Source organism: Pan troglodytes, chromosome 20, assembly GCF_028858775.2.
Source record: "Pan troglodytes isolate AG18354 chromosome 20, NHGRI_mPanTro3-v2.0_pri, whole genome shotgun sequence".
Classification (NCBI taxonomy): domain Eukaryota; kingdom Metazoa; phylum Chordata; class Mammalia; order Primates; family Hominidae; genus Pan; species Pan troglodytes.
The window spans coordinates 2,951,970-2,965,516 of NC_072418.2; the positions used below are offsets into that span (position 1 = coordinate 2,951,970).

General features: G+C 61.4%; 1 protein-coding gene and 1 long non-coding RNA gene across 3 annotated transcripts; one reads left to right on the forward strand and one right to left on the reverse strand.

Moving 5' to 3' along the window:
* Positions 1-3,761: 3,761 nt before the first annotated feature.
* Positions 3,762-9,085, reverse strand: LOC104003221 (uncharacterized). Its single transcript, XR_675787.2, has 2 exons — positions 8,976-9,085; positions 3,762-4,102 (listed from the first exon to the last, which is right to left on the reverse strand). It is a non-coding gene; the product is annotated as an uncharacterized LOC104003221 (long non-coding RNA).
* FSTL3 (follistatin like 3) lies at positions 4,934-11,960 on the forward strand. Of its 2 annotated transcripts, XM_054674184.1 has the most exons (6): positions 4,934-5,089; positions 6,347-6,532; positions 8,839-9,054; positions 9,900-10,127; positions 10,217-10,240; positions 10,343-11,960. In XM_054674184.1, exons 1-6 carry the CDS (start codon positions 4,987-4,989, stop codon positions 10,375-10,377), a joined length of 792 nt encoding a protein of 263 aa, XP_054530159.1. In that variant the 5' UTR covers positions 4,934-4,986; the 3' UTR covers positions 10,378-11,960. The 2 variants fall into 2 exon arrangements, with proteins under 2 accessions (XP_054530159.1, XP_003316016.2); XM_003315968.7 differs by having other exon boundaries at positions 10,217-11,960.
* Positions 11,961-13,547: the final 1,587 nt, after the last annotated feature.

Here is a 13,547-nt window from a genome sequence, read left to right on the forward strand (position 1 = left end):
CTATAGTCCCAGCTGCTCGGGAGGCTGAGGCAGGAGAATCGCTTGAACCTGGGAGGGAGAGGTTGCAGTGAGCTGAGATCGCACCACTGCTCTCCAGCCTGGGCAACAGAGCAAGACTCCATCTTAAAAAAAAAAAAAAAAATCCAGGACTGACTCATCCTGGTGGTTTGGTTTTGTTTTTGTTTTTGTTTTTGTTTTGAGACAGAGTCTCACTCTTTCACCCGGGCTGGAGTGCAGTAGTGGGAGCAGAAGTGGGGAACCAGCCCCAGGCTGGCCCGCGTCGCGTGGTCCATGGGAGGCACATGGGTCCTGGAAGCTTCTGAACCTGGTGCTGACCCTAGTCCTGACTCTGCAGGTCTGTGTGACTCCAAGAAAATCACTTCCCACCCTCCAACCTCATCCCTATAAATGGGGTGCCTGCCTCACAGCCTCCCAGCAAGCAGCAAAGGGGACTCACCATGGTCCCGTTCTGCACGAGCACCCATTGACTGGGTGATTAACAGGAATCTATGCACGCCATGGCCCTACTGTGCGCCTGGCACTGTCCACAACCCACCTGGAACCTCTAACACTGGGGTCTGTGCCCATGTTACAGATAAGAAAACAGGCATAGGCTGGGCACGGTGGTTCACGCCTGTAATCCCAGCAATTTGGGAGGCCAAGGCAGCTGGATCACCAGAGGTCAGGAGTTTGAGACCAGCCTGGCCAACATGGTGAAACCCATCTCTACTAAAAATACAAAAAATTAGCTGGGTCTGCTGGTGCATGCCTGTAATTCCAGCTACTTGGGAGGCTGAGGCAAGAGAATTGCTTAAACCCGGGAGGCAGAGGTTGCAGTGAGCCGAGATTGCGCCACTGCACTCCAGCCTTGGCAACAAGAGCGAAACTCTGTCTCAAAAAAAAAAAAAAAAGAAAAAGAAAAAGAAAAGGAAACAGGCCTAGAAGGGTGCCAGGGCCTGGCACACAGTGGGCACCCACGGCTGCTATAACAAATTTGCACAAACTGCCTGGCTTAAAGCAACACACAGGCTGGGCGCAGTGTCTCATGCCTGTAATCCCAGCACTTTGTGAGGCCAAGGTGGGCAGATCACCTGAGGTCAGGAGTTTGAGACCAGCCTGACCAACATGGCAAAATCCCATCACTGCAAAAAAAAAAAAAAAGTAGCCGGGTGTGGTGGGAGGCGCCTGTAATCCCAGTTAGTCTGGAGGCTGAGGTTGCAGTGAGCCGAGATCGCACCTCTGCACTCCAGCCTGGACAACAGAGTGAGGCCCTGTCTCAAAAAAATAAAAATGGCCAGGCATGGTGGCTCACACCTGTAACCCCAGCACTTTGGGAGGCCAAGGCAGGTGAATCACTGAGGTCAGGAGTTCAAGACCAGCCTGGCCAAAATGGCGAAACCTCTACTAAGAATACAAAAATTAGCCAGTTGTGGTGGCAGGTGCCTACAATCCCAGCTACTCGTGAGGCTGACGCAGAAGGATTGCTTGAACCCGGGGGTGGAGGTTGCAGTGAGCCGAGATCGCGCCATTGCACTCCAGCCTAAGCAACAGAACGAGACTACGTCTCAAAAAAAAAAAAAAAAAAAAGTTCCACACGGGTCTGGCTGGGAGAAGATCGAGGTGTTGGCAGAGCTGCATTCCTTCTGGCAGCTCCAGGAGAGAATCTGTTCTGTGCCTTTCCAGGCTCCTAGAGGCCGCCCACATTCCCTGGCTTGAGCCCCCTTCCTCCATCTCCAAATCCTGCAATGGCAGCCAAGTCCTTCTCTTATCCTGTCTCTAACCATAGAGGGCAGGCGTCTCCTTTTTTTTTTTTTTTTTTTTGAGACAGAGTCTCGCTCTGTCACCCAGGCTGCAGTGCAGTGGCACGATCTCAGGTCACTTCAACCTCTGCCTCCCGGGTTCAAGTGATTCTCCTGCCTCAGCCTCCCAAGTAGCTGGGATTACAGGCGCACACCACCAGGCCCACCTAATTTTTTTGTATTTTTAGTAGAGACGGGGTTTTACCATGTTGGCCAGGCTAGTCTCGAACTCCTGACTTCAACTGATCCTCCTGCCTCGGCCTCCCAAAGTGCTGGGATTACAGGCGCACACCACCAGGCCCACCTAATTTTTTTGTATTTTTAGTAGAGACGGGGTTTTACCATGTTGGCCAGGCTAGTCTCGAACTCCTGACCTCAAGTGATCTGCCCACCTCGGCCTCCTAATGTGTTGGAGGTTCACAGGTGTGAACCTAATGTGTTGGTGGTTCACAGGTGTGAACCACCGCGCCCGGCCAGGCATCTCCTCTTCTACGGACCCTTCCAGGACAGTGGGCCATCCGTATAACCCAGGATGAACTCCTGTGTGAAAGCCCTCAACTCAGTCCCATCTGCAGAGCCCCTTTGGCCAAGGAGGGTGGGACACCCACGGGTTCCAGGGATGAGGGCCCCATGGTCTCTGGGACCGCTGTTCTGCTGACCACCCGCCACTGCTCTCCCCCTCACTCACAGCACAAGCGTCTGTTTCCAGCGCGCACCCCTGCCGCTCTGTCTGACGTTCGAGTCTCAACCTCAACGTCTCTTTCCTCTGGGAAGCCTTCCTCAGTCTCCCCCAGGCCCGGGTCAGGCCTGGGGCACCTTTGCCATCTGGGCATCCTCCGCCACAGAACAACACTGGATTGTCACTGTCTGTTTACCTGTCAGGATGTACCTGGAGGGAGACAGAAGCCTGGGGGGTGAGCAGAGGCCATGAGGAGCCACGGCGGGCGTCTGAGCCAGGGAGAAGTGTTATGGCAGCTGGGGTAGGAAGTGGGCCGCAGGGGCCAGGCCACGGGCTGGAAGTCCTAGGATGAGCCTCGGGCCTGGATAGGGTGGGGAGAGGGGCAGAGCCGGGAGAGGGGAGGTCATCACTGGGGTCTCAGGAGGAGGCGGCGCTCCGGAAAGGGTCAGTGACCTGTTAGAGGTCACCCTGCACAGAGCCTCTGGGTTAGGGAAGACAGAGCCGGGAGCAGGAGGCCACTGGCAGCTGGCCTCGGTTTCCCCGGAGAGGGCCGGAACCCACGCCAGCCAGACAATGACCCTTTGATTCGCACAGCCCAGGCCGGAGTGGCCAAGCCACGGCGGGGTCAGGTCTTGGCCAAGGTCACACTGTCCAGCCCCCGCACATCCTCAGTGAGAACACAGGGTCCCATCCCTGCCCCACTCCCCAATCCCGGGAGAGTCCCGGGGGAATGCCAGAGGCCAAGGCCAGGTCGAGACGGCGGGATGTCCCCCCTCAGTGAGAATACAGGGTCCCGTTCCTGCCCTGCTCCCCAAGCCGGGGAGATTCCCGGGGGAAATGCCAGAGGCCAAGGCCAGGTCGAGACAGCGGGGTGTCCCCCCTCAGTGAGAATACAGGGTCCCGTCCCTGCCCTGCTCCCCAAGCCAGGGAGATTCCCAGGGGAAATGCCAGAGGCCAAGGCCAGGTCGAGACAGCGGGGTGTCCCCCCTCAGTGCCACTAAGGCAGAACTTGGCCCCTGGCCACTGGCTGCTGGGGGACACAGTCAGGCTGGGCAGCTAAGGTGGAGGAAAGGGTACAGGTGTGTCTTCTGTGGGCACAGATCTCACTCAGGCCAGAGAAGGGGCTGTGCCGTGGGGCTGCTGGACACGTCCGTTTCCACCTGCGGGGTGGGCAATGCCAGCACAGCGAGTGGCCAGACACAGGCATGCCCAGCAGACACCCAACCGCTCTCCACCACCTCAACCTTCTGTATTTTCCTGAAAGCATTTACCACTCCTTGAAGTTATAGATTAATTTGTCTCTGCATTTTATTGTCCAAACCAGGAGCTCGGTGAGGGTGTGATGGGGTCTGCCTTGGTCACCGTGGCACCCCAGCACCCCGCAGGGTCCCTCTGGCCAACAGAGATGTTCACTGATGCCCTAGAAGCAGGAACAGAGGGGCTCCCCTGCGCTCGCCAAGGGCGCCTGACAAATCTGGAAGCCCCCATGACAGAATCAGCTCCAGAGTAGGAAATGTGTCTGGCTGCACGAAAGCCCCCTCGGGCGCAGCGCCTCCAGGCCCACGCAGATGTCGCTGTCATACATTGTTGGAAACGCCTCTGCTGGAAACAGTGTTTGCTGAATCTTGGAGGGAGAGGAAAAAACCTAGTAAACATTCTTGTTGAGGTGACCTGGGGGAATGTCTGCAAAGGCTTGGAGGGCTGATGGGGCAGAGCTGCCCAGGGGCCCAGGACAAAGGCCAGGCGTGCGCGCGCGCGCGCGCACACACACACACACACACACACACACACACACGCAGTGGCCTCCCTGGGGGCCGTGGCTGGGCGAGGCCTGCTGTTGTCCGCAATGCTGGAAGGAGCTGTGTCTCTGGGTCTGTCCCGGCCGCACCCCGTTCTGTCCCACACCCAACCTCTCCCCACCCACAGGCCGGCTCCAGCGGCCAGGTGGACGGGTGCGCGGCCCGCGCTGTGAGCAGGGAACCATATCCAGCTGAGGTTTTGGGTGTGTGGGGCGGGTCGGGAACAAGGAGGCCGGGTTGGGGGGCTCAGACCACACTTGGACCATGAAAGTGACCACATGCAAATCACAGAAACGGGATGCAGGGATCCACAGACGTGCTCCTCGTGGGTCCCCGTTACCTCACCGCCACCCCTGAAACTGAAGACCCCCAAACCCACTTTGACTCCTGGAGACGGCCCCTCGATCCACCCATAAGGCTGCCACCACCTCGAACCCACACCCCTGTCCCGGTTCCGCCCTGGGTCCAGCCACATCTCCCCAAATGCATTCTCTGGCTCCGGAAAGGGACCCGGGCGCTCGCCCCCAACTGCCCCCCGCAGCGGCCGGGCCCGGCGCCTGCCCACCCCGCGCGGGACACGGCCTCGCCCCCGCCACTCCCGCGCCGCGCCCCGCCCCGCGCCCCGCCCCGCCCGCGGCCCGCGGGACCTTTATAGGGAGCGCCGGCCGCGCGCTGGGAAGTCGGTGCCGCGGCCGTCTCTGCGTTCGCCATGCGTCCCGGGGCGCCAGGGCCACTCTGGCCTCTGCCCTGGGGGGCCCTGGCTTGGGCCGTGGGCTTCGTGAGCTCCATGGGCTCGGGGAACCCCGCGCCCGGTGAGTGGGGCGGCCAGAGGGGCGGGCGGGGCGGGCCACCCACGTGGGGCTGCGCGGAATGCGGCCGGGGGGACGTCGGGGGGCGCGGCGGCGGCGGGGGCGAGGGCGGTGTCCGGCGCAAGCTGGAGCCGGGAAGGTCTGAAGGAGGGTCACCAAGAGGTCAGCAGAGCAGAGGTTTCTAATAACAATGACCGCTGACATTTATTGAGCGCTTAGTGTCTACCTCTCCCCTCCCTGAACCTGTGCCATCCCGATAGTGCTGGAGCTCTCATCTCCGTCTTCCAGATGGGGAAACTGAGGCTCAGGGTCACACAGCCTGTAGCAGGCAAAGCCAGGGTTCTAGCGACCGTCCGGGTCGGTCCTGGTGCCGAGAGGTAGTGCTGGGTGTCGGGAGCCAGGCCCTCCAGCTGGGGCTGAGAGCTTTCCCGGGTCCTGGGTAGACGGGGCATGGAGTCTCACACCTGGGACTTGCCGGGAGGCGCCAGGCAGGAGACGGTCCCACTCCTGGCCTCAGTTTCCCCTCCTATGATGGGTGCCAAGGTGCTGCGTTCCCCAAGCTGGTCCCTGGCAGTGTCTGTGAACCAGCAAGCGCTCTGGGATGGGGGCTGTGGCCATTCCTGCCCCCAGGGACGGGGGAAGAAACGGGGGGCTCTCTGGCTCCCCACCCCCCATCCCTGCAGCCCCACCCCACCCCAGCCCTGCGCCAAAGGGAGAGCAGAGCCCCCTCCCCGAAGGCCACGTCCCTGGGGAGACAGTGAGCTCATGCAAGGGGAATGTTCCCAAGTTGGAGTGAGTAAGAGGCGGGCCAGGCGGTGGGGGGGCTGCCAGGCGCGGGGCTCCACGTGCCCTCGCCCTCGGGTGCTGTCTAGACAGAGGGCAGAGGCGGGAGAAGCGGCTCCAGGGCCTGCTGACCCTGACATGCCCAGTGCCTGGTGTTTGGTGGTGTTTGAGGGGCTGGGCAGGGTGCCAGCCCCTGGCCTGGGGGCTTGGAGGGTACAGGAAGGGACCTCCTGGGGTGGGTGGGGGTTGGTGGTGAGGCTGTGGGGGGGGGGCACGTGGAGCTCAGAGGGGAGGAGACATCTCCAGGGTTCTGGAGCCAGGGTGGGGACACCCATGTGGTTTTCTGCCCCTTCTTCCTGGGTGGGGGTAGATCATCCCGTGCGTAACTACTCAGCACCACCTGCATGCATCTGTGGGTGGGCCAGAAGCTGGGTGTCAGGAGTGACCCAGGAGAGCACCCCGTTCCCTGGCCCGCAGGTGGTGTTTGCTGGCTCCAGCAGGGCCAGGAGGCCACCTGCAGCCTGGTGCTCCAGACTGATGTCACCCGGGCCGAGTGCTGTGCCTCTGGCAACATTGACACCGCCTGGTCCAACCTCACCCACCCGGGGAACAAGATCAACCTCCTCGGCTTCTTGGGCCTTGTCCACTGCCTTCCCTGCAAAGGTGAGACCTCAGGCCAGAAGCAGGGCAGACATCTCAGCTCAGGACCAGCCACAAACAGTCATGGTGGTCGAGGGCCGAACGTCCAGGGACTGAGCCCATCACAGGGGTATGTAGGAGGCTGCAGGGGGATCCCAGCCTCAGAGAGGGACTGGGGGGACTTCCCGGTTCCCAGGCTTCAGCCTCTTGCAGCGCAGGACTCAGGAAGAGACTCTGAGGACTTACCACGTGGCTCCAGCCTTTGCTGGGGCTGAGCTCTCTGCCTGGGTGACTCTTCCCACCTGGTCGATAAATGTCTGGCTTGCACCTAGCTCCTGGGAAGGTGGGTTTGCCATTCTGGCCTGTGACCCCAAATGTCCACACCAGGGACCTTCACTGCAGACTCCAGGGTCTGCGGTGGGGTTACAGCTGCATGTTTAACAAGCATTTGCCTCGGGACCCTGTTTTGAGAGGATGCCTCCCACATCAGACTAGGGGCTCTTGGTTGGCGAGTGGCACAGAACGAATGAATAAGATATATTCTCCGCACTGGAGGATGATTTTTTTTTTTTTTTTCCTGAGATGGAGCCTCGCTCTGTCACCCAGGCTGGAGTGCAGTGGTGCGATTTCGGCTCACTGCAACTTCGGCCTCCGAGGTTCAAGCGATTCTCTTTCCTCGGCCTCCCCAGTGGCTGGGACTGCAGGCGCGCGCCACCACACCTGGCTAATTTTTATGTTTTTGGTAGAGACAGGGTTTCACCACATTGGCTAGGCTGGTCTCAAACTCCTGACCTCAAGTGATCTGCCAGTCTTGGCCTCCCAAAGTGCTGGGATTACAGGCGTGAGCCACCATGCCTGGCCTGTTGGGGCACAACTTGAAGGAGGTGGGCATTAGAGCTGGGGTGTTGGGGCATGTCTAGGAGTTTGCCAGATGGGGCCGGTATGGGAGAGTGGATCAGGAGAGAACATGGCTTGAGGTTAGGTCCTGGTGGGTGGGGTCAGGCAGAGGAGCCAAGGGGAGGCTGAAGCTGAGGGCTGCAGACCCGAAGGGCAGGCTGAGGAACTCTGCTGGCCTCTGAGATGTGATTAATCCCAGATCAGCCTGGCTGGGTGGTCCTGAACTCACTGCCACATACCCCTGCTCCCTCCAGACCCCGCTCTGGCTTCTGGGAGAAGGACAGACTTCAAAAAGTGCCTGGCCTGGGCATGAGACGGCCCAGGACCCCCCACCCCCAACCTCATCTGGCCCTGGGGACGGAACTCAGGCCCCCTTCCGTTCTCGCTCGCATAAAAGCCACCCTGGCCGAGCATTTCCAGATGTGCCTGTGAGCCGCTGTGCCGGGGCCGCCCAGGTGCGGCCCACATGCCCTGCAAGGGCTGCGTGGCGGGCGCTGGCCATCCCCTAAGGAGTGCCGGACTGCCTTGGAAGTGGGGCTCCCTCGTCAGCCCCACTTTACACACAGAGAAACTGAGGCTGGCACATAAACTCAACAGCTGTGTTCAGAGGCCCCAGCAGACCCCCAGACAACAGAAAGGGGATTGGTCATCTGGGTCCTGGCTGCAGCTTTCAAACTGAGGTGCTTGGGCCCCTGCACTCATAGCTGCGGCCCGGCCTCAGTTTCCCCATCTGTAAAATGATGACTTGGGAAGATGCGATAAGCCTAGGAGGCGATGAGCATTCACATATAAAAGCGGGGGCGGGGACCCCAGAGAGAGTTTCCCTAACAGGACCTCAATATCCCTGTCTGAGCAGCGGGGCTGCGGGGCAGCTCCTGGTTCAGAGGCCTAGGGCTGTGGGGGGCCCCCTCCCCTGGAATCGCTCCCCAGGCCAGGAGGGGCGTCCAGCGCCCCGCCCTCCCTGATGCCTCCTGGGGGAAGATCCTGGCAGCCCCAGACTCGCGCCTGGCAAGGGCGGAACACCCCAGGCTGACGCAGCTGGGGCCCCTCCGGCCTTCCCAGAAGAGCGCGTGCATCGGGAGCAGACGTCAGCCAGCTGCAAGGAGGAGCGGCCCGGGGCTGCGTAGCTCCGCCGGACCCCGATTCCGGGCAGAGACCCCCCCGGCCCGCGCGCATCGAGCCCAGCCCCCGCCCCCGCCCCCGCCCCCCAGCGCGGGCGCAGCCCGGACCTCGGCCCCACCGGTCCCGCGCCCGGACCCTGAGCCCTGCCCCTGGGAACCCGAGAGCCCCGACTCCGACTGACCCTGACCTGGGACGGCGCCCCCGCCTCCACCCTGCAGAAGGGGCGCAGGGAGGGGCCCCGAGGCCTTCGCGCGGCCCCACGCCCGGGACCCTCCCGCGCCCGGCCCCACGCGCGTGTCCTCTGTCCGCAGATTCGTGCGACGGCGTGGAGTGCGGCCCGGGCAAGGCGTGCCGCATGCTGGGGGGCCGCCCGCGCTGCGAGTGCGCGCCCGACTGCTCGGGGCTCCCGGCGCGGCTGCAGGTCTGCGGCTCAGACGGCGCCACCTACCGCGACGAGTGCGAGCTGCGCGCCGCGCGCTGCCGCGGCCACCCGGACCTGAGCGTCATGTACCGGGGCCGCTGCCGCAGTACGTGGGGGCGTGGTCTGTGGAGGGGCGGGGCGGGACCTACCGGACCTGCGCGTCATGTATCGAGGCTGCTGCCGCAGTAGGCGGGGGCGGGGCCTGGGGCGGGACCACCCGGACCTGAGCGTGACGTACCGGGGCTGCTACGGCAATGCGTGAGGGCCCGGGCTCCGGGGGCGGGGCCTGCTGGAGGGGCGGGGCCTGCTGGAGGGGCGGGGCCGCTGCCGCAGTGCGTAGGGGCGGGGCCTCCAGCCCAGGACAAGTCACATGGGTGGTGGTGGGGCCTAAGTAAGGGCGTCTTTATACTTCCGAGGGAGTATCACGGGGTAGGGTCTTTTGTAGGGTTGGGATTTGGAAAGTAGTGGGCCTCTGGGGGCTCACACTGGGCAAGAGGTATGTGGCATGGTCAGAGCGGGAGCGTGACTCAGAGAGGGGCTTGTGGGTGTAACCAGAGGGGCATGATGGAACCAGGGGGTGAGATTGGGTCATGTAAGGGGCGGGGCTCTTGGCTGGGGCGTGGTTCCTGGGTGGAGATGGGCGGGGATTTGTGGGTGGAGTTTGGGTGGGCGGCCCCGCAGTCGCGGAGGGGCGGGGCTTTGGGTAGAATAAGGGGCAGGAGCTCACGAAAGAGGTGTGGCTCCTGGGTACAATGGGAAGGGCAGGGCTTGTGGGTGGAGCCTGAGGGGTGGAATGGAGAGGGGGGCTCACGGGGGGGCGGGGGGGGGTGCTTGTGTCTCCTACCAGAGGGTTTTCGCATCTTGGGGGTTAAGGGTGGGTCTTGGGGCCAAGAGCCCTGCGGGGTTCTCAGCGAGATGTCCCCTGAACTTCCCCTGGCACCCGGCCTGCAGAGTCCTGTGAGCACGTGGTGTGCCCGCGGCCACAGTCGTGCGTCGTGGACCAGACGGGCAGCGCCCACTGCGTGGTGTGTCGGGCGGCGCCCTGCCCTGTGCCCTCCAGCCCCGGCCAGGAGCTTTGCGGCAACAACAACGTCACCTACATCTCCTCGTGCCACATGCGCCAGGCCACCTGCTTCCTGGGCCGCTCCATCGGCGTGCGCCACGCGGGCAGCTGCGCAGGTGCAGACGCAGGGCGGGGGCACAGGCCTGTCCTGGGGGCCGGAGAACCCCCTGCCCTGCGCCCTCAATGCTCTTATCGACCCTTGCAGGCACCCCTAAGGAGCCGCCAGATGGTGAGTCGGCAGAAGAGGAAGAGAACTTCGTGTGAGCCTGCAGGACAGGCCTGGGCCTGGTGCCCGAGGCCCCCCATCATCCCCTGTTATTTATTGCCACAGCAGAGTCTAATTTATATGCCACGGACACTCCCTAGAGCCTGGATTCGGACCACTTGGGGATCCCAGAACCTCCCTGACGATATCCTGGAAGGACTGAGGAAGGGAGGCCTGGGGGCCGGCTGGTGGGTGGGATAGACCTGCGTTCCGGACACTGAGCGCCTGATTTAGGGCCCTTCTCTAGGATGCCCCAGCCCCTACCCTAAGACCTATTGCCGGGGAGGATTCCACACTTCCGCTCCTTTGGGGATAAACCTATTAATTATTGCTACTATCAAGAGGGCTGGGCATTCTCTGCTGGTAATTCCTGAAGAGGCATGACTGCTTTTCTCAGCCCCAAGCCTCTAGTCTGGGTGTGTACGGAGGGTCTAGCCTGGGTGTGTACGGAGGGTCTAGCCTGGGTGTGTACGGAGGGTCTAGCCTGGGTGTGTACGGAGGGTCTAGCCTGGGTGTGTACGGAGGATCTAGCCTGGGTGAGTATGGAGGGTCTAGCCTGGGTGAGTATGGAGAGTCTAGCCTGGGTGTGTATGGAGGATCTAGCCTGGGTGAGTATGGAGGGTCTAGCCAGGGTGTGTATGGAGGATCTAGCCGGGGTGAGTATGGAGGGTCTAGCCTGGGTGTGTACGGAGGGTCTAGCCTGGGTGTGTACGGAGGGTCTAGTCTGAGTGCGTGTGGGGACCTCAGAACACTGTGACCTTAGCCCAGCAAGCCAGGCCCTTCATGAAGGCCAAGAAGGCTGCCACCGTTCCCTGCCAGCCCAAGAACTCCAGCTTCCCCACTGCCTCTCTGTGCCCCTTTGCATCCTGTGAAGGCCATTGAGAAATGCCCAGTGTGCCCCCTGGGAAAGGGCACGGCCTGTGCTCCTGACACGGGCTGTGCTTGGCCACAGAACCACCCAGCGTCTCCCCTGCTGCTGTCCACGTCAGTTCATGAGGCAACGTCGCGTGGTCTCAGACGTGGAGCAGCCAGCGGCAGCTCAGAGCAGGGCACTGTGTCCGGCGGAGCCAAGTCCACTCTGGGGGAGCTCTGGCAGGGACCACGGGCCACTGCTCACCCACTGGCCCCGAGGGGGGTGTAGACGCCAAGACTCACGCATGTGTGACATCTGGAGTCCTGGAGCCGGGTGTCCCAGCGGCACCACTAGGTGCCTGCTGCCTCCACAGTGGGGTTCACACCCAGGGTTCCTTGGTCCCCCACAACCTGCCCCGGCCAGGCCTGCAGACCCAGACTCCAGCCAGACCTGCCTCACCCACCAATGCTGCCGGGGCTGGCGACACCAGCCAGGTGCTGGTCTTGGGCCAGTTCTCCCACGACGGCTCACCCTCCCCTCCATCTGGGTTGATGCTCAGAATCGCCTACCTGTGCCTGTGTGTAAACCACAGCCTCGGACCAGCTATGGGGAGAGGACAACACGGAGGATATCCAGCTTCCCCGGTCTGGGGTGAGGAGTGTGGGGAGCTTGGGCATCCTCCTCCAGCCTCCTCCAGCCCCCAGGCAGTGCCTTACCTGTGGTGCCCAGAAAAGTGCCCCTAGGTTGGTGGGTCTACGGGAGCCTCAGCCAGGCAGCCCACCCCACCCTGAGGCCCTGCCTCACCAAGGAAATAAAGACTCAAAGAAGCCATTTTGGGGTGTCCAGGCCTCAGTTTGTCTCCTCTCTCAAGGCTTCAGGCCGCCCCCACGGCTGTGGGATGGGCAGCCTGGGGCCTGGGGTGCTGCATGGGTGCTCTGGAGGCACAGGAAGAGAGACCCAGCATCAGTCCTTGGGCAGCCTCTGGCCGCCTCTGGGCCTCAGTGCCTCTCCAGGCAGTGGACAAGCCCGGGAGGGGCCGAGGCAGTGCAGGAGGGGAGGGAGAGAAAGGAGGTGTTTTGAGAGGGCACACAGGATAGACAAGATGGCTTAGGGCAGCCCTAAGACACCAGCTGGCTTGGGACCCAGAAATGGAGGCCCGGCCTTGAAGGACTTGGCTGTAACAATAGCAGTAATAAAAATAACAGGATTAGGGCCCGGGTGGGGTAGCTCACCCCTATAATCTCAGCGCTTTGGGAGGCCAAGGCGGGCAGGTCACTTGAGGCCAGGAGTTCCAGACCAGCCTGGGCAACATAGTGAGACCCCCATCTCTACAAAAAAAAAAAAAAAAAAAAGACCCAGGCATGGTGGCATGCTCCTGTGGTCCCAGCTACTCAGGAGGCTGAGGTGGGAAGATGGCTTGAGCCCAGGATGTCAAGGCTGCAGTGAGCTGTGTTGGCACCACTGCACTCCAGCCTGGGTGACAGAGTGAGACTCTGTTTCTAAAATAATAATAATAGCATAATTGGCCGGGCGTGGTGGTTCATGCCTGTAATCCCAGCACTTTGGGAGGCCAAGGCAGGCGAATCATGAGGTCAGGAGTTCGAGACCAACCTGGCCAACGTGGTGAAACTCCGATCTCGGTGAGCCGAGATCGTGCCACTAAACTCCAGCCTGGGGGACATAGCAAGACCCCATCTCAAAAAAAAAAAAAAAAAAAAAAATAGCCAGGTGTGGTGTCATGCACCTGTAGTCCCAGCTACTTGGGAGGGTGAGGCAGGAGAATCGCTTGAACCCAGGAGGCAGAGGTTGCAGTGAGCTGAGATCGCACCACTGGACTCCAGCCTGGGTGACGGAGTGAGACTCTGTCTCAAAATGATAATAATAATAACAACAACAACAACAATAAAAAGGCCCGGCGCGGTGGCTCACCCACGCCTGTAATTCCAGCACTTTAGGAGGCCAAGGCAAGCGGATCACGAGGTCAAGAGATCGAGACCATCCTGGCCAACATGGTGAAACCCCATATTTACTAAAAATACAAAAAATTAGCCAGGTGTGGTGGTACATGCCTGTAGTCCCAGCTAGTTGGGAGGCTGAGGCAGGAGAATGGCTTGAACCCAGGGGCAGAGGTTGCAATGAGCCGAGATTGCGCCACTGCACTCCAGCCTGGGTGACAGAGTGAGATGTCATCTTAAAAAAAATAATAGGCCGGGCGCGGTGGCTCACGCCTGTAATCTCAGCACTTTGGGAGGCTGAGGCGGGCGGATCACGAGATCAGGAGATCGAGACCATCCTGGCTAACACAGTGAAACCCCGTCTCTACTAAAAATACAAAGAATTAGCCGGGCGTGGTGGCGGGCGCCTGTAGTCCCAGCTACTCGGGAGGCTGAGGCGGGAGAATGGCGTGAACCCGGGAGG